General features: G+C 43.3%; 1 protein-coding gene across 8 annotated transcripts in view; it reads right to left on the minus strand.

The window, feature by feature from the left end:
• PCCA (propionyl-CoA carboxylase subunit alpha) overlaps positions 1 to 25,022 on the minus strand; it is a 324,721-nt gene that overhangs the window by 120,877 nt on the left and 178,822 nt on the right. For all 8 annotated transcript variants that reach the window (XM_040991176.1, XM_040991175.1, XM_040991172.1 and 5 more), the window contains one exon: positions 18,682 to 18,784. In XM_040991176.1, the coding sequence (XP_040847110.1) occupies positions 18,682 to 18,784 (103 nt within the window). The remainder of the gene's footprint in view (positions 1 to 18,681; positions 18,785 to 25,022) is intronic.

The raw sequence follows: 25,022 nt of genomic DNA on the forward strand, positions 1-25,022 counted from the left end.
GCTCTGCCTGCTGAAGACAAGGAGTTGACGCTCTGTACTGCGGGAGCAAGAACAGGCAAGTAACACACACACACACACACACACACACACACACGAAGCGGGGAGGGAGCACAGCGCAGGACAGGTCTGCAGGATGCTTCCAGCACAGGCTCGAGCTTCACCGCACAGATGGAAGGAGTCAGCTGAGGAGGACAGCAGCCAGGGACACAGGGAGAGCAGGAGACAGACAGGGAGGAGGTGCGGAATGTCCTGGCCCCAGCCGGGGCTTCCTGTCTGCCCTATATTCCACTGGGCATTTGCTTGGCTGTTTTCCCACTGGTGGGCTCCTCACAGACCAAGTTCATTCCTTGTTTTTGCAGGCCCAGTTCATGGGACAAGTGGAACAAAGGACGCTGAGGGCTAAGGAGAGAGAAGGCGAGGAGCACCAGCCGGAACCCAGTGCATACAGGAGGGGAGCACCACGGGGCAGGGAGGAGCCACGCTCTTGGACACTCCCCAGCATCCTCAGCCTTCACTTGCCTCATCTTTGGATGGAGTCACAGCACAATCACATGCGTAACAAGAGATGGGCTGCACTCCATGGAGGCCCTCCAGACTTTTCCACATACCCATCCCCACCAGGAGCAAAAGCCCGAGTCCCAGTGGCCCTGTTGGAGACACCCCCAACCTGCACGTCCACACAGGGTCGCCCAGTGTGGCTGACCTGTGACCTTCTGGGGGTGGCAGATGTGAGCAGCATGGCCATTTTGAACATGTAATGAGCAAAAAAAAAAAAAAAAAAAAAAAGAAAGAAAGAAAGAAAGAAAAAGAAAAGAAAAATGAAAACAGCACCTATACACAACACCCACCTGGGTGCTAACACAAGTATCCTGCACCAGAACTGCAGCCCAATGCACTTCAAGTCCTTAGCATCCAAGGGGCTGAGAAGTGCCACAGCTCTTGATATCAGTCAGGCAAACCTGGGCACAACCTCCGGCTACCCCTGCCTTAGCACAGTCCCCCACACTCCCTCCCGTGTAGTTAGCACCTGCTCTAGTTGCACACCATTTCTAGTTGCAAGTGACACAAAGCATTTTGGGCTAACGCAACAGTGACACGGGCCCTGGGGCTGGTCTGCTGTGCAGTCTGGCTTTCATCTGCCTTTGCCTTTCTCAGTAACCACGGTGCTCTGCCACCCACAGCCCCAATGTGGTTGTCTACTTTTCACGCAGTTAGACTCAAATGAAATGTGCTGCTCCAAACCCTTTCATGGAAGCCCCATTTGCTGTGCCAAGTTTCTTTCTGATGAGCCTCAGACTGGGGTGCCTGCTGAGCCAGACCCCTCATGCTCCAGGGGCCAAGAGCTGAGCCTGGTGCTCAGGGGCTCAATGGCACAGGTTGGCAGAAATCCAAGTCCTGCCATCTTCTACATTTGACCTTGCACAAATTTTTAAGTCTCAGTTTCCTTAGGCAAAGAATCAATATAATAACAATATCTACAATAGAAAGGGATGTGTTGAGGACTAAATACATAAATAATGAGGCCCACCTCTAGGTCTATACTCATGTCCCCACCCCCCCCCAAAAAAACCTTTTTGGATTTCATCTCCTCTCTGCTTCTCAAACTAATGGGTGCTTCAAAAAGGACATTGTCTTTGACACACACTGCTTATGAGGTTCAGCATACATCCAGTGACCCTCCTTCCGTGCAACCTACACCATGCTCTGGCAGTAATGGCCTTCAGAGACGAGTGGCCCCGTGGAGAGACCTCTGTGGGACCCCAGGCCAGCCTGCGTCTTCCCACGGAGACCTGTGCAGGCGGCTGCAGCTGCCCCTCCGCAGAGCCTGGCTGCTATTTATTTTTCCATCGCTTCCTCTTGACCACATCTGTTTCATATATGTCAGAGCTTGCCCCGGGAGGTGTGTGCTGGCAAGAACTGGGCTTCTGTGCCGAAGCACTGCAGTCTACCTTCCAGTGGGCCCATCGGAACCATCAGGACACAACTGCGCAGCTGGTGGGAACTACTGCTTCCGAGCCTCAGCCTCCAGAAGCGGCTCTTGGCTTGCAATTTCTTTTAGTGGACTATAGGAAGGAAAAAGCTTCACCAGGCAAGTAAGACCTCAAGATTCCCAAAGCAGTCAAAGTGCGGAACCTCCTCACCAGTTATTCTTAGAGAAATAACATTTGCTCTGAGTCCTGCTAGCTTTCCTCGATTTGGGAAGTGTTTTTGTTTGGATTTTGGTTTTGGATAAAAAGGAATGCTTTGGGCATATCTGTCAACTAAGAAATACAAATTAGGCACACGGTAGAAAAACTATAATAAACTAGAAATAAAGATAGTGACACATGCGCGAATATGAGCCCCCGATGTTCATGAATCATTACTTTGGAACACTGTATCATCCACAAACACAAACATGCCTATGATGGTAACAGTTCTTTAAAATCACATTTTAAATTTTAGCAAAGAGTTGCAAATACCAATGGAATACAAACCTGTCTCAAAGTAAATTTTTGCAAATCACTTTGCGAAAATGAAGAGAGGGCTTGGGAGCTTCATTCACCACACTGCAAGAAGGAACCCACAGCAAACTCGCCTTTCCAGGCAGGGACGCAAGCCTCCGACAAAAACATTTAATCTGTACAACTTGTGCTTGCAACTCTCAAAGCCGATATTAAAGCACAACCTCAAGGAAACAACAAAAACACTAGAAAGGAATTCACACACACGGTGACTCACAAAGCAAATCAAAGACTAGCTCTTCCTTGGCCCTGTCCACTTGGATTATCATCAGCCAGCCAGAATGATTATGTCCACTAAACTTAAATATTTCTGTATTTTATGGCAAAAAGCGGCCAGCTAATTATCACCAACGTTAATACCAGCATGTAAACTTCCTGGTGAAATTTGTTGAAAAAAAGTACATGTTAATACTAACTGAGACACGTTATAATTACATATCATTAGCAGAACTGACAGCATCTTTAGCGAGCAAGGATTACAGGCAACTCAAAGCCACGGGACCAGACAGTCGGAAAAGCTGGTTTCCAATTGTGTCAGCGCCTATTTAGAAGTGAAATGCTGAGTTGAAACAATGCTAATGGTCAAAGGATCATTAAGAAATGCTTCCTCATAACTTTCCCAGTGGGTGGCCTGTAAAATGATCAGGAATAATACGCCGCATTCCGTCGCCTCTGAGGTCAGTTTCTGCATGTGGATCTGTGAGCGGAGAACAAGGCCTTCAGAAAGTGGGCCATTCATCCGTTCCAAGTTCAGAGACTCGGCAGCATGGTCAAAGGACACGTTATGCAAGCACGTAGATGTATTCAGTGGGGGTAGCCAGGACCAGCTCACGGAAACTACAAAGGAGCCCTCCCATGGCTCATGAATAAGTCGAGGAAATGATCAGAAAAAAGACAGAGAGAGAGAGAGAAAGATGTTTAGACAGATGGCCCACTTAAAATGCCTTAGACAAGCCATAAGCAATTTTAATGAAACTTTAGATCTAGTATATGAATTGTTTCTTATTTCCCCCAAGCGGGCAGAATAAAACAACTCCAAGGAAGGCAAAAATTCAGCAATGCATCAGAATAACTCACTTTCAGCAGGCTGAGACAGAGGAAGAATCACAAATACAAGTTTGAGTGGTATCATAAATTCATATAAAAGTCCTTACAGCACCATTAGCTATCAAAATGAATCTAAGAAGCTTGCAATGAACAGATTAAAGGAATTTTAAACAGAAGTCTACTGCCAAACCAAACAAAATTCGAAGCCTTATGATGTGAGAATTTACGACACTCCAACAGTAAAGTTCATCACTGCGGCAGAAAGATGAAAGCTACATTTGCCAAGAACCTCTTCAAAGCCTGGGGCAGGCAGAGAGAAGGACCCGACACTGGCCGACATGCAGCTCAGAGTGTGTGCGTGCAAACACGGGGCCATGCAAGGGTCTGGGACAAAGCATGCTGCACCATCGGGAACACCCGATGTGTGCATCACAAGAAATTACTAGTGACATCTCAGTTTACAATCTCCAGTACGTGAGGCTACACCTAAAATCGGATCCACATTAATATGCCAATGAAAGGTCTTCCTGTATCCATAAGGGCTTAAGGTGCACAGCTTCATCACTGGCACATATCCCCAGGAGACCAACACCTGGCCCACCATCTCAGGGAAAACTACAAAAACTATGTGACTGCCACAACTTAAACCTTCTTGTGCCTCAGTTTCCTTATCAGTAAAACAGAGACAATGAGAACTCTTACCTGTTGTGCTAAATAAGATAAAAGGTGCAAAATGCTAACACCATTTATGTGCCTGTGAAATAAATGCTAAATAAATTTCCCATCATCACCAAAATTGGTTTGGTGCAGAAATATCCTCAAACTTCTATTATTTCAGTAGTTGTATTCAGTCTTTCACTTTTTAAAAGTGTATTTATTTGAAAGACAGAACTAGAGTTAGAGAAAGGATAGAGGAGAGGAAAAGGGAGAAAGGAGACAGCCAGCCAAGCAGCACAGATAGCGAGATCTTCCATCTGCTGATCTACTCCCAAGAGGAACTCAACAGCCACGGCTGGGACAGGCGAAAGCTGGAGCCAAGAACGCTATCCAGGTCTGCAACATGTACGACAAGGACCCAAGCACTCGGGCAGCATCCTCCACCTTCCCAGGAAGCCAGATCAGAAGCACAGCAGATGGGACCTAACTGGACCAATATGGATGTGCAAGCAGCAACTGAACCCGATGTGCCAGCCCTCTATTCCTTTTTTACACACGTATTAATATACAATCCAATGGATATGAAATCGATATATTGAAGAGATACCTGCACTCCCCATGTTTACTGTAACACTATCTGCAATAGCCAAGATATGAAATCACTCAGCTGTCTATTAATGGATCAAAGAATGAAGGAGATGTGGTATACATATACATAATGGAATATTCCACGTAACAAAGAATGAGGAGTGAGTGGCTTGAAACAGCAGTCCAGACCTCACTTGGGATGCCCACATTCCACGAATATCTAGGTTCAAGTCCTGCTCCTGTTTCTAATCTGGAAAGGAAGCAGCAAATGCCACTCCCGTGGGAGACCCACTGGAGACAGGGACTTTTGGAGACAGCCTGGGGCAGCCCTGGCTCCTGCGTGCATTTGTTGAGTGAACCAGCCAAAAGGAAGTTGCAGAGAACTTCCTGCAAGTTTTCTTTCTGATTCTCACTGTCTCCTCTGTGAGTAAATGAAAGCAAAGGTTTTCTAAAAAGAAAAACAGAAGGCAGAATGAAATCCTGCCATTTTCAGCAACATGGATCGAACCGGAGGACATTATGGTGAGACAAACCAGGCACATAAAGACAAACACTGCTTCTCCTTCTCTGCAAGCTGAAAGCTAATGGACAGGATTCCATGAAAGGAGAAGACAGAATATCTGACATCAGAGGTTAGGGAGAGGAGGCAGGCTGGCTAATGGACGGCAAAATAAAGTCAAATGGGAAGAACAAATGCTAATGTGAGTTACAGCACAGTGGGTGACAGCAGTCCACAATTATGAAGTTTATAAAGCACTGGAAGAGTTCAAAGGTTCCTAACACAAAGAAATGATCAATGTCTAAGGAAATGAAAATACGAATTTCCTTGATTCCACCATTAAATAATATTCCATAGAAATTAAAAGAAAACTATTAATACATCGCACACAGATTATTTAACTCAAAGTCCCACAGGCCATTCCCCACTTGAGGGATCCATCCTCCACATCCTCCAAGGGCCAGCGACACATTCAGACTTCCTGCTCTACAGTTTCACAGGAACAGGACTCAAACACAGCAACTACCCTCTCTTGTGTGGCCATCCCTGCTCAACAGTTTATTTTTTTAATATTTTATTTTAATTGGAAAGTCAGATCCACAGAGACAAAGATCTTCCATCTGCTGGTTTACTTCACAAGTGGCTGCAATGGCCAGGGTTGAACTGATCCAAAGCCAGGAGCCAGGACCTTCTACTAGGCCTCCCACAGGGGTGCAGGGTCAAAGGCTTTGAGCTGTCCTCCACTTCCCTCCCAGGCCACAAGCAGGGAGCTGGACGGGAAGTGGAGCAGCTGGGAACTGGTCATAGGGGATCCTGGCATGTGCAAGGCAAGGACATTAGCCACCTGGCTACTGCACCGTGCCCTGAACATAATGTTCTTGAGGCTCGCCTGTATTCTCACTACTGAGAAGTATTCTCCTGGGAAAATCTACTAGGATTTGTTCATCCTTTTGCTGTTGATGGGTAAGTGGATTGTTTCCAGGTTGGGGGCATTGTGATAAAGAGTAATATATATACTTCGCACAAGTCTTTTGTAAAGTCCTATTTTTTTTTTTTGCAGGGGAAAAATATGAGTGGAGATACTAGGATAAACACACACTTAATTTTACGTAAACTCCCAAACTGTCTTCTACCTCTAGCATGCTCCTGGCTGTGAGCCCTGTTGCACTACAGATGAATGCTTCCCCATGACTGCTCACGTTGAGGCCCTCATGTACCTGTTGGCCACTTGCATTCAATTTTATGCCCACTTTTTTTTAGGTTGTTGTATTGTGGCTTATCTGTTGGAGTTCTTTATCTCAGATACTAGGATTTTCTCAGAATATGTATTGCAGTTTTTCTCTGTAGCTTGTATATTAATTTTTAACAATTCATCTCATTTAGCAGAAAATTATCTTAATATTACTATGAAGTTATATGAAATAAAGTTTGCAGGAAAGCAAAATTCAAATTAATTTTGGTATGAAAATAGATACACATGCATAGTTGTTTCAAATGACATTCTGTGGACACTTTCCAAGTTCCATCATATGCAGTTAATTTCTAATTTTGTAGTGCTGGTGCGACGGCTCAACTGGCGAATCTTTTACTTGAAAACTCTGACATCCCTTGTGGGTGCCAGATTGTATCCCAGTTGCTCCACTTCCCATTCATCTCCCTGTCTGTGGCCTGGAAAGCAGAGGAGATGGCTCAAAGCCTTGGGACCTTGCATCCACGGGGCAGATCTGGAATAAACTCCTGGCTAAAATCGGCTCAGCTCTGGCTGTTGTGACACTTGGGGAGTGAATAGTGGATGGAAGATCTTTCTTTGTCTCTCCTTCTCTCTGTAAATCTTTCCAATAAAAAAAAAATAAATCTTAAAAAAATTTTTTTTCAACTTTTCATGACATGGTTCCGTAGGCAAAGGAATTTTCTCAGAATAATGCATGTATGACTCTTGTTGAATTATTACAACAGTCATTCAACAAGAGTCATACATCCATTATTCTGTCTCATAAACCTGAGAGAGGAAAGAATGGGTCAGATGGTAAAAGCTACACTAACATTTTGAGAAACTGCCAAACTATTGCCAATTTCACACCATTTTACTCACCATGACCTACCAGGGCCATATGAAGATTCCAGTTTCTCCACACCTTTACCTTCTTAATGTCTTTCCAATTACAGCCACCCTAATGGGTGTCGACCCATTTCACAGTGGGTTCCATCTGCATTTTCCCAACAATTAATGATGCATGGCATCCTTCATAGACTTGTTGGTTATTTGTGTTTCTTTTTTGGAAATAGTTCTACTTATATTCTCCCTCCATCCATTTTTTAATATAATCATTTCTATTTGTTTTTATGATTAAATTGTTAGAGTTCTTTAAGTGGTCTATACAAAGGTCACAAGCAAATATATGGTCTGCAAACATTTTTGTTTTGTGAGCTGTCGTCCTCCTTTTTTGGTGATGTCCTCTAAAAAACAAATTCCTGATTTTGATGGAAGCTCAATTTATCCATTTTCTTTTGCTGCTTGCGCTTCTAATAGCTTATATATGAAATCATAGCCAGTAATTTACAATGGCCAACTCTTTGAGCTATTCCTTTAAGAATTATGTAACTTCAACTCTTTTTTTTTTTAAAGATTTATTTTTATTATTTTTTATTGAAAAGGCAGATATACAGAGAGGAGATACAGAGAGGAAGATCTTCTGTCCGATGATTCACTCCCCAAGTGAGCGCAACGGGCCGATACTATGCCGATCCGAAGCCAGGAGCCTCTTCCAGGTCTCCCACGTGGGTGCAGGGTCCCAAAGCTTTGGGCCGTCCTCGACTGCTTTCCCAGGCCACAGGCAGGGAGCTGGAAGGGAAGCGGGGCTGCCGGGATTAGAACCGGCGTCCATATGGGATCCTGGGCATGCAAAGCGAGGACCTTTAACCACTTGCGCCACCGCGCCGGGCCCAGTAACTTCAACTCTTACATATAGGTCTATCTATGACTTTTCTTTAAAATTTGTACTTAGTTTTTATTTGAAATGCAGAGAGATGGAGGGGGAGAGGGTTCATTCCCCAAGTGGCTGCATTTGGTGCCATATGGTTTCTAGGGCTGGTCCAAAACTAAGCCAGGAGCCAGGAGCTTCACCCAGGTCTCCCAGGTGTATGCGCTTGAGTCAGCTTTCACTGCTTTCCCAGGTACTTCAGCAGCGAGCTGGAGTGGAAGTGGAGCAGCCAGGTCTCAAACAGGCAACCACATGGGACACTGGCCTTGCAGGCAGTCTCAACTGGCCACACCACCATGCCAACCCCTTCTACTGACTTAAATTTATCTTGTGCATGTGTGTGCCACACTCTCACGTTTCTTGTAACTTTTTGTTGTAAGCCAAAGATTCTGGACAGAATCCCTCGACAAACCTGTATACTAGATTTCCAAACCAGGAAAACCACTGAATTTTTTCCTCTTGACTACTTTCCAGAATCATCAGGTACCTTTAATACCTTAGCTATTCCATTCTACCTGAAGATCCGGAAAGCAGAAGGACTGTTATTTCCTTCCTGTAAGCCCAACCTGCAGCTGGGTGTAGTAGTACTTGGTATTTTGTCAGACTCTGAAGGTAAAAGGCAGTCACCATTCAGAAGCTTGCTGAGGAACATACTGAAAGCCAGCCTCCAATAAATAGTTGATCACACTGGTCATCAGGACAGACATTTCCTACACAAAAATACTCAAAATACCAAGGAGTCTGACACACTGTGAGATGAACTAATCCCAAAAGGTCAGATATCATATGTTTGCCATGATTTAAGATAAAATGATGTCAAATCTAAAAATAGTACCTGTAAATTGTATATTATTGCACCTTCAAACTGTCTGTACCACATGCAATAAGATGTTGTGATGCAGGGCCCAGCACCGTGGCCTAGAGGCTAAAGTCCACACCTTGAACTCACCGGGATCCAATATGGGCACCAGTTCTAATCCCAGCAGCTCCACTTCCTGTCCAGCTCCCTGCTTGTGGCCTGGGAAAGCAGTTGAGGACGATCCAATGCTTTGGGATCCTGTGCCCTTGTGGGAGACCTGGAGGAAGGTCCTGGCTCCTGGCATTGGATTGACACAGCATGGGCCATTGTGGTCACTTGGGGAGTGAATCATCGGACGGAAGATCTTCCTCTCTATCTCTCCTCCTCTCTGTATATCTGACTTTCCAATAAAAATAAATACATCTTTTTAAAAAAAGATATTGTGATGTAATCTATGAATCAATAAATAATGAGAGACAGACTGTATATAATCACCTGAGATTGTTAATATCCCTTTAATCATTGTTAGTACTACTATCCAGGGATAACGATGATCTAGTCTGTACTGCACTCCCATTTGAACCACATGGGTCATATGCCAGCATGAATTTCTACAGGAAGATACTGGGCACTCTTGTACCACCCTACCGTCACATCGAAGCCTCTGCTACGAGTCCAACAACACCATGGAGATGAAGGCTCACTATTTCATTTTACTTAATTTTTTTCCTTCTTTTTACCCTCTCAACTTGAGGGGGACTGTACCCAAGGGAAGGTATAATGGAAGCGCAGTGGGAATAAATATACCCATAGGCAGAAACAGACAGAAGTATATCCCTGTACTTGCAATATAAGGATGGACTCATAGCGAAACAGATAAGCCCCTACATCGTTGGGGGACACCTCAACGGCAGCATGATGGACTGCTGAGAGTACCAGGAAGACACCTAGTCAGACCAGAGAGAACGAGGGGGGGGGGAAGCAGGGGGTAAACCCCAATGCCTATTAAACAGTGTCATGAAATAAAGTTAAAAATACATATATATATAATTCCCAAAGAAAACCAAATCAAAGAGAATCAATCAACATAAACCGAGTAAAGAAAGAAGAAAAACTAAGTTATAAATGCTCTACAGAAAATAAACAAAACACCACAGGCAGCTTAACCCAGAATTCATCCTAGAGCTCATCGTGAAAGCTTCAGCAATTCTGTAAGGGACCAGAAGGACGCAGAGAGCAGCTACGCCAACAGCTTTGCAACAACGATCACTTCCAACAACATGGCTTACTGGGTTCTGAGAGTTTTCCTCATTTCACAGAATTTTCATATCAAACAAAGTTTCAATCCAAGTATCTCCTGGGATAATGACAAAAAGACACCTGTGTAACCTCAAAATCAAGGTCTATTTCATTCCAAAGAAACAAAGTCTAAATCTAATCACAGGCATTTGTTACAGCCACTAATGTATTGTGAAATTATTTTAGGGAAAACTTAACACTAAAATAATGCACAGCTGCTAATGAACACAAAGCCCAAGTCAATCTCTTCTAAAAAAACTCAGGCCTCGCCTGGTCCACCTGCTGCTTCAGCGATACTGACGCCATCATGGTCCACCCCGCGGCTTCAACCGACTACAGATACTGACGCCATCGTGGTCCACCCCGCCGCTTCAGCTAACTACAGATACTGACGCCATCACAGTCATCACACACACAAATAGAGAAGAAAGTGTTGCGCTGAAAAATCAAGCAACATCTTCAAGAGGAACATTTTCTGATGTACATCAATTCCACAACTCTGTAATTTTGTTTTTACTTATCTCACTGACAAATCTCCCCTCCCCCAAATTTTTAAATCCTATGGAAACAAAACCGAGTATGAATATATACAAACATTTCTCCATTACTTACAGAAAATTGCCCTACGCTCTCTTGGGTTTTTAATAACAATCTTTGTGTTGTGTATATTGAATCTTTTGACATTATAAATTCACTGATGGTGTTAATTTAGTTTCAATTCAAAAATCAAGGATTTCATTATCCTATAAAGCATATCCCAAGTTCAAAGTATTTAATGAGGGTTAAACAAAATGCAAACATTTAACACAACATTAAGCATGTGAAATAAAAACCTGATTGCCTAAAGAAAACATGCTATGCTGTTACCCTGGTGACAGGTTAAAAAAGAGATTGTGAGCTGAATAGCTGTATGATATGAAATTAAAATGTTTCACATTGAACAACCCAAAATGAATTGGGAAAGGTTAGAGTAAAGGTGAGAAAAATCAATTCTCCAGTGGCAATGGTGAACGGGGAGAAGGATGAATAGGACCTGCCAGTGGGGTGCGGCAGCTGCCAAACACCCTGCAGCCAAAGAGCTACAATCATACCGATGAAGTGTGCAAGAGCTTTTGGAATCATGGCAGGGAACAGAAAAATTCTCCTACAATAACGCGGCCATTCTGTCTTCCACAAGGCTCTTATGCTAGAACTGAATGATAGAAAAAACATCTTTATATCTAATATTTTGCAAAAATATAAATATGTCATCTTGTCCATTCAGTCAGTACGTGGTGCTTAAGTTAATCACACACAGATTTCTAAATCATCTAAGAGACGCAGCCTATGAAATCACTGAATACCATACACAGAGTAAAAGGTGAGCTCAACGAGGAATGGCTGGATTAACAATCTCTCCCCACTTGCCACGTAGGAACTTCAGCTGCCCAAGTGGAAGTCTACATTTCTGTAGACACAGATGGTTATGTATGCACGTAAAAACACACCCAGACAAATAATTTTTTTTAAATTACATGGTATGTTAGCAAAACGTCCATTTCATTGTCATAATGAGGTGGATAATCTGAGAACCCACAACTATATGAGGTAAGAGTGACGCCAAGCCGTTTTCATACATGGGATGATTGCACTTTAATCCGACATATTCTTTCAAAGTCACAAGGCACATTTGGAAGACAGTCAACATGCAGCAGTACACTGTTTACTTGGAAGTTATTTCCACGTGCTATATTTCCCACAATTGCCTCTTAGTGGTTAAGATTATGTTTCCAAAATCTTCACCTTGGGGGCAGCATTCGCCCCGAGAGGCACTGGGACAGTGGCATCTAATGTAACGCCTAGGTTTGAGTTCCTGTTCTCTCCTCTGCAGTGCTCACCTGATATGCATGCACAGTGTTTCCCATCATGCGCATTTTCCATGACCTGTCGGAAGCGCTAACAGTCACTAGCATCCCGTCCTCCAAACCTGCTAGTATGCTAAGCTGTAACTACAGAGTAACAATTTCTGTTACTCATACCCCAAAGCTTTCTAATCTATTCAGCAGGCTATGTGAGCACTCTATCTAGATAAGCAAACTTTACTTCCCAGCAGGCAAAAGAGAAGTAAAGAAATTTAGTGAGCATGGGATGGCACTGTTACTAAGAAGCATGAATGAGGAGCTGAGCTACAATCGAGACAGGGCGAGTTCCCTGACCTGTCAAGTGAGTTCTGATCGAGAACATTTGCATCAGAAGACAGACAGGCATTCAGAGTAAAACTTAGTTAAACATTACTTACAGGGACTAAAAAGTTACCTCTTGTCTTTTTTCCCTTAATCATTAATCAGTGAAGCAAATAATTACGGCAATGTACAACGCCAACAAAACCGTTTTACCTTCAAATGTAAAGAAATTGCTTAATGCAACTCTAGTGATTTATTTCTAAGAAAAAATAATAAAGAAAAAAACTCCACGTTAAGCTGCCATTTATTTATGTAACATCTTGTTTGTCAAATTTGTTCTATAGCCATCCTTTAAAAAATCATTATTGCTTCTGATACTAACTTTTTTTTCTTCCTAAAATGCACACTACTATTTTACTACCCAAATACTATGGGTACATTTTATTAATGTCTTTTTCCAAGTCATAAATGATGAAAGAGTAAAACCCATGGAGCAATTGGGAAAATAAGATCGGCTGCCAACAAAAGCACCACAAAGGAAGGGATGTGGGCTACTGGTTTGGAAGCAAAAACATTCTGTGCACACACCCATGACACAGCCCCCTGGAGCCAAGCCTGGTGGCGGGTGACCCTGGAACTCCACTCCTGAGCCCATCGTGAAAACAGGACACTGAAGGCAGACTGTGAAGATCTAAGCACCCTCCATCAACCTGATGGTGCAGGTGTCAGGGACCCCTGTCGCACACAACCTGACTCAGATCTAAATCTAGTAAGTAACAGTGTACTTTGTCAAAAAGACCAACATAGAATGCTCGATAATACAGCGCACTGTGATGAATGGTACCAATTTTATGGTGAAGTGGCTTACTAAATAAATATGTTCAAAAGAAAATAAAGTGATCATACTTTGTTGATCAGAAAAAATGAAGCATATGTGAATTTTAGGCCTTTTTATTGGATAACAGTTTTTTCAATTTCTATTAAACAGTGAATTCAAAAATAAGGATCTTGAATGAATGATCAAATTTACTATTTCAAATAGTAAGTAAGCATAAGACAAAAGAAAAAATTTTCTTTCAATTTTCTACTTTAGGAGCCCGGCACGATACCTAGCAGTTAAAGCCCTCGCCTGGTGCATAACCAGAATCCCATATGGGCACTGGTTCTAAAGCCAGTGGCTTCACTTCCCATCCAGCTGCCTGCTTTTGGCCCGAGAAAGCAGTCAAGGATGGCCCAAAGCATTGGGACCCTGCACCCATGTGGGAGACCTGGAAGAGGCTCCAGGCTCCTGGCTCTGGATTGGCTCAGCTCCAGTAATAGCACTGCTTGAGGAGTGAATCATTGGACATAAGATCTTCCTCTCTGTTTCTCCTCCTCTCTGTATATCAGACTGTCCAATAAAAATAAATCTTAAAAAATTTCTACTTTATAATTTCTCAAAATGTTTCAGCAAACACTGAGGAAAGTCAGTGTTTGTATAGTCCATGTCACTGCAATGCAGTGCTGGACTCCAAGTTCCAAAAACCTGCCTCTGGAACATGGATTCTTCAAGACACCTTTAATAGGAAGGCTGTACCATCTCCCATCCAGATTCAGGACCAGATTTATTCTCTATATGTCTACCAACACAGAACCATTTTCTTAACCAATATATTTTGAGATACGCACTTGAAGGAACACAGTTCCCATCTAAAATACACCTGATTCTCAGGAATCGTGTGACATCACTGAGTAGTAAGTCATGTTCCGGGTGTCCGGCCAACAGATGGCCAAAAGGCCGTATTTTATCATTTCAGAGGAAGTGGTCGTGAGAAAGGATCACGCTGGCAGGCCTAGAGGGAGTCTGAGCCCTTAGCACCTCCCCCTCCTCCACTTCCCAGCACGGTTGTGGTGTGTCTCCTCTCACTTTTGACCGTTCTCGTAGTCCCTCCCCTCCCCCAAGCCATTGGCCGATGCCTGCATTTTAGCTTTCTTCTTTGAAGCTCTGTTGAGACATAACCTGTAACACAGGCATACAGCCCACACAACTTAAGTACAGTGAGTTTCTAATAAAACTGCATAGTGATACCAGCATCACCACATCTGACTTCAGAACATTCTTCTACAGTGAATCTCCATTACTGCAACTGAATCCAGGCCACCATGCAGTGACTTCTCATCTTACATTATACTTGTTGCCTTTCCAAAAAGTTTCAAGTAAGTGAGATGCTGCATTAAGCAGTCGTCTTCTTCACATGGCATCCCGAGGACTGCTGTATGCAGGTGCCCAGCATACGGTACTCATTGTCGGTGGAGCAAGGCCACCGGGTCCTCTTGTCACTGCATGCACATTACTTCAGTGGAATTGTACTGACATAGACCTGTGGCTTCCGTTTGTATTTCTCTACTGACTGACGATACTGATATTTTCACAAAGTCATTTGCTATTCATGTATCTTAATAATAAAGTTTATGCCAATCTGCTACCCATTTTTACTGAGTTGTCTGGCTCATTTTCAAGTTGTACACATTATTTATACATTCCAAACACAAGTATTTTTTTATCAACACATGTTTCCAAGCATGAAACTGTCTTTTTTACAGTATCTTTTGAATGATGTGGTTTTAAATTTTATAACTCTAATGTATCAATTTTATATTTTACTTTTTCACAAATTTTGAACATCACTAGTATATTCACCAATTTTCTTCTAGAATTTTTATGTTTGGCTCTCACGTGTAAGTCTGTGATTAACTTTCAGATAACACTTATGAAAGTTATGGGGAAAGGTCATTGTTCTTTTGTCAAATTTTTTTGCCCCTGGATATCCAAGTATGCAAACACATTTTAGAAGAACCAACGTTTGCTTGCCAAATGTCATATACATTTTTGTCCAAAACCAATCAGCCATGAAGGTGAGGATCTACTTCCAGATCTGTTCTACTCCACAGATTTACACGTCTATTCTTGGATGAACGTCACAGCAGCTTACTGAGTAAGTCCCGGCGAGTTCTGCAGAGGGTGGAACGTTAGTTTGTGACTACACTAGGACATCTGGGCTGAGAGCTTCCTGCAGAAATACAGTTTACTGAGCTCAATGTGCTGGTGGTCCTAGGGCACAGGCTGGCATGAGCTGGGCTCTGCTAAATCCCAGCTGCTGGCCGCACTAGGGTGGGAATGGGGCGGGGGGACAGTAACCACAGTACAAGAGAGGGAGGCGGAGAACAGAGCAGGCCAGTAAGGAGCTCTCACGGACCGTGCACTGGAAGGTTCCACCCTTCTCGGCAGTTCCACCCTGAGGACACCCCTCTAACACAGAAACCCTGGGGGGGAAATCACAGTGGGCAATGCGTAAACCCCCAACCATCGCTGTCACTTTCAGAACAGTTTTGGCTAGTCTTACAATAGGTATTCTCATATTTAACATTGGCTTAGCCAACTCAACAAAGATGCTTAAGGGAATTTAATCGAGGAGATTGTGTTAAATGTATAGATTAACTTGGGGAGAACTGCCATTTTAATCATACTGACTACTAGTTACAAAAATTTGAAGGTGGTAGGGTGCTGTAGTGGTGTGGTGGTATAGTAAGTTAAGCTCCGACCTAGAGTGCCAGCATTCTAAATGGGTATAGGTTCTATCCCCAGCTGTTCGATTTCCTATCCAGCTCCCAGCTTATAGCCTGGGAAAGCAGCAAAGGCCTTGGGACCCTGCATCTACACAGGACACCAGGAAGAAGGTCCTGGCTCCTGGCTTCAAACTGGCTCAGCTCTGGCCATTGTAGACAGTCTGTCTCACTCTGTTTTTCTGTAACTCTTTCAAGTAAGAATAAATAATTTTTTTTAAATTACTGTGCACACACACATACATACAGTAATTTATTTAGATCATCTTAAATTTCTCAGTCTGTCTTTGCAAGGTATAATTCTTATACTTCTGTTAGATGTAGTCTTAATTTGATCTGTTTTTGACAATTCTGTTGTAGCTTGCCTTTCCACCTGCTGCCTCTATATAATCCAATGGACGTCTGGGCTCCACACTGCACCGTGTAACCTTCTTGGGCCTGCTCGGTAATTGTAGCAGCTTTCTGGATGACTTAAGTTTCTAAATATAATACAAATAAACATGGTACTACCTGAGCATGGGACTAAGCCATATGTTTTCACAGCTTTTCCTTACCAGATGGGGAATATGCTCCTTCTTAAAAGTTTCTCTTTCTACCTAAAAGAAAAATTGGTGTTGGAATCTGATCAAGTTCTTTTCCTGCGTCTTCAGTATCTATATGATAAAAGTCTATCTTTTTAAAAAGATTTATTTATTTTTATTGCAAAGTCAGACATATAGAGAGAAGGAGAGACAGAGAGGAAGATCTTCTGTCCATTGATTCACTCCTCAAGTGACTGCAACAGGCAGAGCTGAGCTGATCCGAAGCCACAAGCCAGAAGCTTCTTCCAGGTCTCCCATGCAGGTGCAGGGTCCCAAGGCCTTGGGCCTTCCTCGACTGCTTTCCCAGGCCACAAGCAGGGAGCTGGATGGGAAGCGGGACCACTGGGATTAGATCCTGGTACATGCGAGGCGAGGACTTTAACCACTAGGCTACTGCTCGAGGCCCCCAGCCTATCATTTTTAATGTGGCATTTTAAATTACTTAATTTTCAGACATTAACCCTGCCTTCCTTACATAGACCACCCTATCATGTCATATTTTTTTTTGTGCTATAAATGCTCAGTTGCTAGCATTTGTTAAGGATTTCATGCTTTCCTGAAGAACTCTGCAGTTTGCTTCCATCATGAAGCCATTACTGGTGTTAGGCCAAAGCTAGTCTCACACAACAAGTTAGAAAATACGCCATCATCCGTGTGGGAAGATTCTGAGTCACTTTCATAACGTGAGTTTATTTAGGGATTCTTCCATTTCATCTGATGTGTCAATTTTGTTGCCACAAATTTACTATTTTTTTTTTACAAACCTGTCAATTTCTGTAGGTAAACAGCATTTTGTCTCTTATTTTGTTAACTGGGGAACCGGTGACACAGCAAGAGGCTTAGCCTGCCATGGCACCGTGTTGGCCCTAATCCAGTCAATCAAGACTCCCTACAACACTGCTCTAACTGCACCAAAAATGTCAACACACTGCTTTCATTTTCATGTATCTTAAGATATTTTTTTGATATATTTTTAATTATGAATGATTGTGAAAAGCATTCAAATAGTTGAAGATTTCCTAGATTTCTGTTATCAATTTACAACTGCAACTCTTTTTAAATGCATTGAAACTTGTTTTACAGTCCATAAGCCAATCTGAATAAAAATCTCACATCATCATGACAGCAAATGACGGTAACTGAAAACAATTGACCACGCACGACGCATTCTTCCCGAGAAACACGGCAAGGAAGGGCTGCAGTGACTCAGACACTGTCCCGGGAGATCACAGCAGTCATTAAGGCACACAGAAACACCCTTGGTTTTCTACAGGAATTCTTTAGGAATAATTTGCACATCCGATTTGTTTATTTCATAATTGCCTGCCCACCTTCCACTTTGCTTTTTTATCTTTGCCCTTCATCTTGCAGAAAGCCAAAAGAAAGGAAAAGTAACAATTTTATCAGTAGCAGCACCTCCTTACAAAGGTTAGCAGGTACACTGGCTTTCCTAACACTGTCCTTCAGAAGAATCAACCCCAGGAAGCTTTGTGTTTCACTTACCTGGGATCACTCCGGTCACAGGGAGGCTGAGAGCTATACCGAGGACTCCTGATGACTAATTCTACCTGCTGTTATGCCTTCTCGTTCTCATAAGCCAGTTTCTTTCATTTATGTATATTTTTTAATCATTTCTAAATTTTAATACTGTAATGCTTCTCAAAACAGTTTCCAGAAGAAATAACAAAAATAATATAAACTACTTGAGTAGATTTTTTTCCATCAGATTTCAGAATATCTTCTTATCTGTAATAAGGTTCTAATTAAAGGACACCATACCTATTTATTCCTCATGAATTTTTAAGACTTGCACAAAATGTAAACAACACCAGATTTATATGTGACTTTATCATACTTCTTTACAGCTGCATCAGAAGATCCGGAACAAACATCAGCCAGATATTTCACTAGCTTTCCCATGTCTCATTTACTTCTATTCTGTGTTAAAAGATCTACCATACCTTGAATGGCCTTGAAACTGTTGTGCCCGTAACTGGGATGCCACAAACAATGACGATGCTATTGCCAGCAACTGTTTTCTCTCATTCTCAGTCAATGTATGCCCTGAGAAAAAATCAATCAATCAATCGTTTGTGCAATGTTAGCAGATGTGCAAATCTCACAGGCAAATCAGTCAAACACGTATTTGTTCAGGCGTCTATTATGGAGTTGTATTGTGCTAGGCTCTTGGGTGTGAGGGGATTACGGAAGCAAAACTGCTTCAATAGCGCAAAATACCTGTATTCACTGTAAGTCTAGACTATAACTTGGCAAAGACAATACACACGGATCTCAGGTGTGGGCGTGGTAGTCTAAGCAGGGAAGACCTGGGGATGACCGCCTGGTGTGGCTTAACACTCCAGTCACCTGCTCCCTGCACAGAATTCTCCACTAAGAAGTGTGTGAAGTCAGGACTCTGCAAGGTCTGCAAATGAACACAACTTGAGAGCTCAGTCAGCCAACTACAATTTTTTCATATCTATCTATCTATCTATCTCTATCTATCTATCTATCTATCTATCTATCTATCTATCTACCTACCTACCTACCTACCTACCTACCTATCTAGATGAGTTGGTACAAATAGCAAGATCATCCATTAGCTGGTTTGCTCTCCAAATAATCACTACAGGAGGAAGGGCCAGGCTGAGGCCAGGAGCTGGAATTGCCTCCATCTCTCTCCCCACATGGATAGCCAGAAGCCAAGAATTTGGGCCATTCATCTGTTGCCTTTCCCAGATGCACAGTGGGGAGCTGAAGCGGAAGCAGAGCAGCCCAGGAGTGGCAGCCTTCCATGCTGCACCACAAGGCCGGCATCTCACTGCAACGCCTACCGCCTACCGCTCACCACACACAGAACACACGGTACTAGCGGTGAAGTATGCGCGATCTGATTGTTGGAGCATCAGTAGGAAGATACTCCTTCTACAATTCAAAATTGAAAAAACTCACATTGCTACATAACATAATGGAAAGAAATGAAGCTGAACACACTTCCTTATTCAAAATAGGAATTACACTGAAATATTCCAAATAAAAAAACAAACAGCTTTCAAGATTAGCAACATGTTTTCATTTTGGGAAGTATCAGATGACATGGTAGGAAAAGCGCACTAGCTACAAAGACACGAATGCACAGTCCAGCGTGCGGCTCTGGAACTCAGCTGCCCGATTTTTCCCTGACACTTAAGCAGCAGTGAAAATATTGCAGAAATTTGGTCTTAAAAGACAGAGACTGGACTAACAGTTACCCAAGTGGGGATCGCAGACAATTGGGAGGACCCAGTGCCCTTTGCAGGTCTCCAAGGTCAAAATTATTTTCTTAACAATACTAAGACTTATTTGCTTTTTAAGCAATTCTTATTTTCTCAAAAGTATCCTGCAAAGGTTTTCAGACCCAAGGGATACATGAATGTGATGACATTATTGCTCTCATGTTAACAAAAGATTTATTATCACTATTTTTACATAAATTCACAATACAGTTTCTTGTGGCAAATCATGGCAGAATCACAAAAAAATGAGGAGCAATGAAAGAGGACCATGCTTGTCTGACTTCCCACAACACCGGACTCATCTGTATTAAACCCCACTTCCTCCGCCCCCTGCGGCCTGGCTAGAAGTGGGGTGGCAGGACCAAGTGCCAGGTGATGTTGTTGATGCGAGTCATCAAATGCCATTTTGATTAAGAATGTTTCAGATTCATGTTTCTCAAACTGTGGTCAAGAAACCACAGGCAGTTCCTGAAACTATTTAGTCCAGCAAGACAAATTCTGAGAGCATTCTGAACAGAACATTTTTCATAAAAATTCCCTGTGTGAGTATGTACACAGTCATGAAGTTAAATCTATTTCCCATGGTGGTCCACAGCCAAAAGACTTCACTGTTCTCCAGACACATATGCAGGATCTACATCAGCAAGGGAAAAGGCAAGGTACACGGTCAAGAGCCTGATCTGCAAGATGCTCCCCCAGGATTCCATTAGCTTAATCAACCGTTAGTCCACTGACTCAGGATATATCGGGAAAGGATTTTGCCCAGAAAGGTCTATCATCATGCACCATATCTCACAGGCAAGTTCATATGAGAGGCATATCAATTCCCCTTTGTCAATGTCTCATTTCAGCAAGGAGTATTCTGGTCCAAACAGATCGCATGTGAGAGACCTGATAGGAACTCCCGCGTTGGGATCATAGGTCAGAGCACCTCCACCCTTGCAGCTTCCTTAGCTGAGACCTTGACTCCCCTCAACTGTCCTCGGTGGTCTGTCTCCCTCCTTTCCCCACCGCCAACCCACCACACGGTCCAACTAGGCATGTCTGCATTCTATTCTGGACTTCGGGCTAACACACTAAGGTGAATGTACTCAGGTTCTCACCCTCAAAACTCTACCTGGTTGCCAAGAGAGGAATGAGCATGCATGCTGGCTGTTAACCCACTGGAAGATAAATCCCAGCAAGGCAGCAGTTTCTGCTTCTTGATAAATCCCAAGCACCTAGAACTTCGCCCGGGGCATGGTATGCAATGCTGTGCTCTCCGATTAGTCCCTTTTCGTAAGTGTGAATGGACACTAACAGCAGGCTGAAATCCCACACTTGTTTTCATCTCTGCTCCAAGCTGGACTGAGAAGGCAGACAAACCCGATTCCAGTGCAGAGGGAGAAGTACTGAGCACCTCCAGCCTAGCGTATAGGACAAGCGTAGACTCAACCACTCCAGAACCTCAAGTATGTTCTAGGCACAAGTGGCTTCTGCTTGTCACCTGACTCCCCTGAGCCAGCTGCAGATCTTTGACATTCTCAAACCAACCCTCAAGATCCTCAAAGCACAAACGCTTAAAATCTCTACTACATTGTCAATGAGTCAGTCCGTCATCAGCAACTAGTTCCGTGGTGAAGACTTGTTTGCCAAAAGGTACATCTCTTGGTTAAAAAGTTTAAGGTAGGGTCCACATTTGACCTAACAGTAAAAATGCCCAGAATCTACTTCAAGGTGCTCTGGTCTGCTATTCAGCCTCGGAGCACAGTTTCCTGCCAATGCAGACCCTGGGGGCAGCACTGAGGCTTGTCCCTGGGACCCAGCCACCCACGTGGGAGAGCTGCATTGGGTTCCTGGCTCCCAGCTTTGGAAGGACCATGCAAAAGGGCATCAGGGACCCAATGGACGGGAGCTCTCTCCACTATTCCTCTCCGAACCTGCCTCTCAAATGAATATTTTCAACTTAAAAATTGATGTTTGGGGCCATAGTTTAACCTCTATAACCCCAGAACCCAGACCACAATATTTCACCCAACAAGTTCAATAAGCATTGATGAAAACAAAAGTCAAAAAACTTCCTCACATGTAACTCTTACCTTAACCTTTCCAAGAGGACCAATTTAAAGCAAAGGTCTTAAATTCCAAATACTATTTACAATGCTTCCTCTTTGTTCATCAAGCCAATAGTGACTACAGGTCACAAACCATGCTACAGGTGGCTCCACAAGCGCCGTGATGTGCCACTTTAGATCTCAGGCTGTCAGCCACCCTTATTTGTGTGATCCACTTTGTAAGAAGCTTACTTTGTGTTCTGCCTAAGTGGTTTTAGTTAAACTGTCTATTTTTAACAGCTGTATGGGGGTTCCATTTAAATGTAGCATTACAGTAAACAACAGAAACACGGGTTTTGATGCTGAGCTCTACAGATCTTCATTTGGGAGTTTTGCACTTTTGAGGACCTTGATCTTCAAGGGTAGGGGTGATCTGGCTGGATTATGTTGCTGCACCACAAAGTTTCTCGGAGAAGGAAGTTCCAAGCCAAGATTACCTCTTTGCCTGCCAGCATTCTGAGAAGCAGCGGAGAGCAGGGTGTAGGGCAGAAAGGGGGTCAGCAAATTCCGCATGTCCGTGTTCCCCAGATTCTCTGTCCAGCTACAACTGGCATTCCCCTAGGACACAGACTAAGTCTCCCTTTACAGAAAGAATCTGAAAATTTTGCATCAAGAGACGGAGAAGCACCTTGCCCGGCTGACTGGAAGAGGAGAGTGGACAGAGAGAATGTTTTGCAGAGAATTGAGCCGAGTAGTCTGACATGTAAGAGCTTCTCTAGGCACTCAGAGTTAAGCACTTCAAAAGGGTTCTGGAGCTAGAATGAGCTCCTTCTACACGCTCCCCGTTGTCAGCTTTGGGTTCAACTTTCCCAGGCTGCCGTGGCACTTTAGAATCCTCTTTCAGCTTTCCATTTTTTCAAAATGCATTCCTCTTCTTTTTTAATGCAATTCAAATTAGTAGGAAGGAAAAATATGTTTGAACTATCACCCTTGTCTCAAAATCCTTTCTTTTCTATAGTAGCTTCCACAAAAAGTGCGGTCAAATGTTTTGAATTTTTATTTGCTTGAAATACATGTACTTTTAATGCAGGCTCAACATTTTTAATCTAAAATCATTTCAGCACAAAATCCAACCTTTCAGAGCACCAACATGCAACAACAAAGCAGAAGACAGCCACCAATGACTGCTGTGAGAATCTGAAGCCGAAACGCAGGCACGTGACGGCGTCCTCAAGGGGTGGGCAGCGCAGACACATGACAGAGTCCCTGAGGGGTGGGCAGCGCAGGCACGTGACAGCGTCCCTGAGGGGTGGGCAGCGTGCACAGAAGCGCGAGTCACCTCCTGAGACACCTGCACCCACATCAGTGCTGCTTTGTCTTAGCTCCTGCACTTCCAATCCAGTTTCCTGCTGATGTACCCAGGAAGGCTTAGATGGCTCAGCTACTTGGCTTCCTGTCACCCATGTGCGGGACAGTTCCTGGGATCCTGACCCGCCCAGACTTAGCTATCACAGGCATCTAAACAGCCAATGAAGATCTCTCACTCTTTCAAACGAATCAATCAATCCTTTCTCTTTCCCTCAACCCATCTCTGCCTCTCCCTCTCTCCTTGTTCGTGTCTCTCTTTCTCCCTCACCAATTCTGCTTTTCAAGTACATGAATAAATCTTTAAACGACTTTGTGGAGGCTCTCAGTAAAGGTGTATACACCCAGGTCTCCCCCTAAGCTAATGGATCCAATGCTGGCAGTGCCTGGACGCCTGTCTCTGGGACACAAACCCTACCCGAAACTCAGGGTTTCTTTCAGTAAGACTCAGAATAGCGAAAAAATTACCAGCTCTTTTAAAATTACCCCTCCCTGTTTGCTCCTCTTTTCATGAAGCTTCCATGTTGACTTACATATAAAATCCGCTGGCTCTGCCCATACCGCTCCTCCGTTCCCACCTGACTTCTCTTTACCTTTGCCCTACATAGTCTGAAATACTTCTTCCACTTTCTTCTTTTGGGTCACCAAATTCTGTTGTGAGCAGTAGTATCCTTTCACTTTGACTGCCCAACTGTCTTATTTCTAAAAAGATCACAGTTTTTAGTTAAGTCTTTGTCCTCTAACTTAATATTCCTAAGTGTCCCTACCCTGACTCAATATACAGAATATGCAGAGGCTTAAATAGCACCAGTCATCCGCATCAGCAGCTCCACAACAGCGCCATGTGTTTGATAATTTTCTATTTATTTTCAAAACCACAGAAAAAATAGCATTTCTATTATACCAAAGTCTGAAAAATTGACATAAGATCCATTTCTACGTGTTTCTACATTTTAGACATAATAATTGTAAAGCCCAAATCTAACAATCTTTAGTAAAACTGTCATAAAAAAAAATGGGGGATCATAAACATTTTCTAACACAAAATTGTGATGCAGTCATAAAAGAGGCACTTGCCTCGGAAGAATGCCCACGATAGCTGGGCAGAGGGGGCGGTGGGGAAGCCCGGAGGGCACGATGGCCTGGCCTCAAACCTACTGGGAAGATCTGGACTAACTGCTCAGTCGTCACTTCCTCTGTCTCTTTTGGGCACACACACTCCTAGACGACGGTTTATCTGAGACTCGCTCTGCGCAAAAATGAAGGGGGGGAGAAAGAGAGCCATCTGAAGAATGGGAGACAGTAGCCATTTAGAGAAAAAAAAGAATTGACAGGAAAAAAAATGCGATGGAATAAGACAAAGTGTGGACATCAAAGGTAAACATAGTGCATATTTTAAAAATCCTTACCGGCAGAGTGACTACACAGAAATCGCCCCTACTCACACTTCCCTGATTTTTGCACAATTGTTAAGAACATTCAAACTGCAGTAAGGATTCTAGGCTGCATGCCCGGTTTTATTCTTTTCCTTGTCATTTACTCTTGCTGGGCTCCTGCTCTTCATTCCCCTCACATGGAAAATGAAGGATGAAATTAAATCCTTGCTAAAGACCCTGACAGCTTTCTAAC

Source organism: Ochotona curzoniae, unplaced genomic scaffold, assembly GCF_017591425.1.
Source record: "Ochotona curzoniae isolate NIBS_2020 unplaced genomic scaffold, NIBS_Ocur_1.0 contig_64, whole genome shotgun sequence".
NCBI lineage: Eukaryota > Metazoa > Chordata > Mammalia > Lagomorpha > Ochotonidae > Ochotona > Ochotona curzoniae.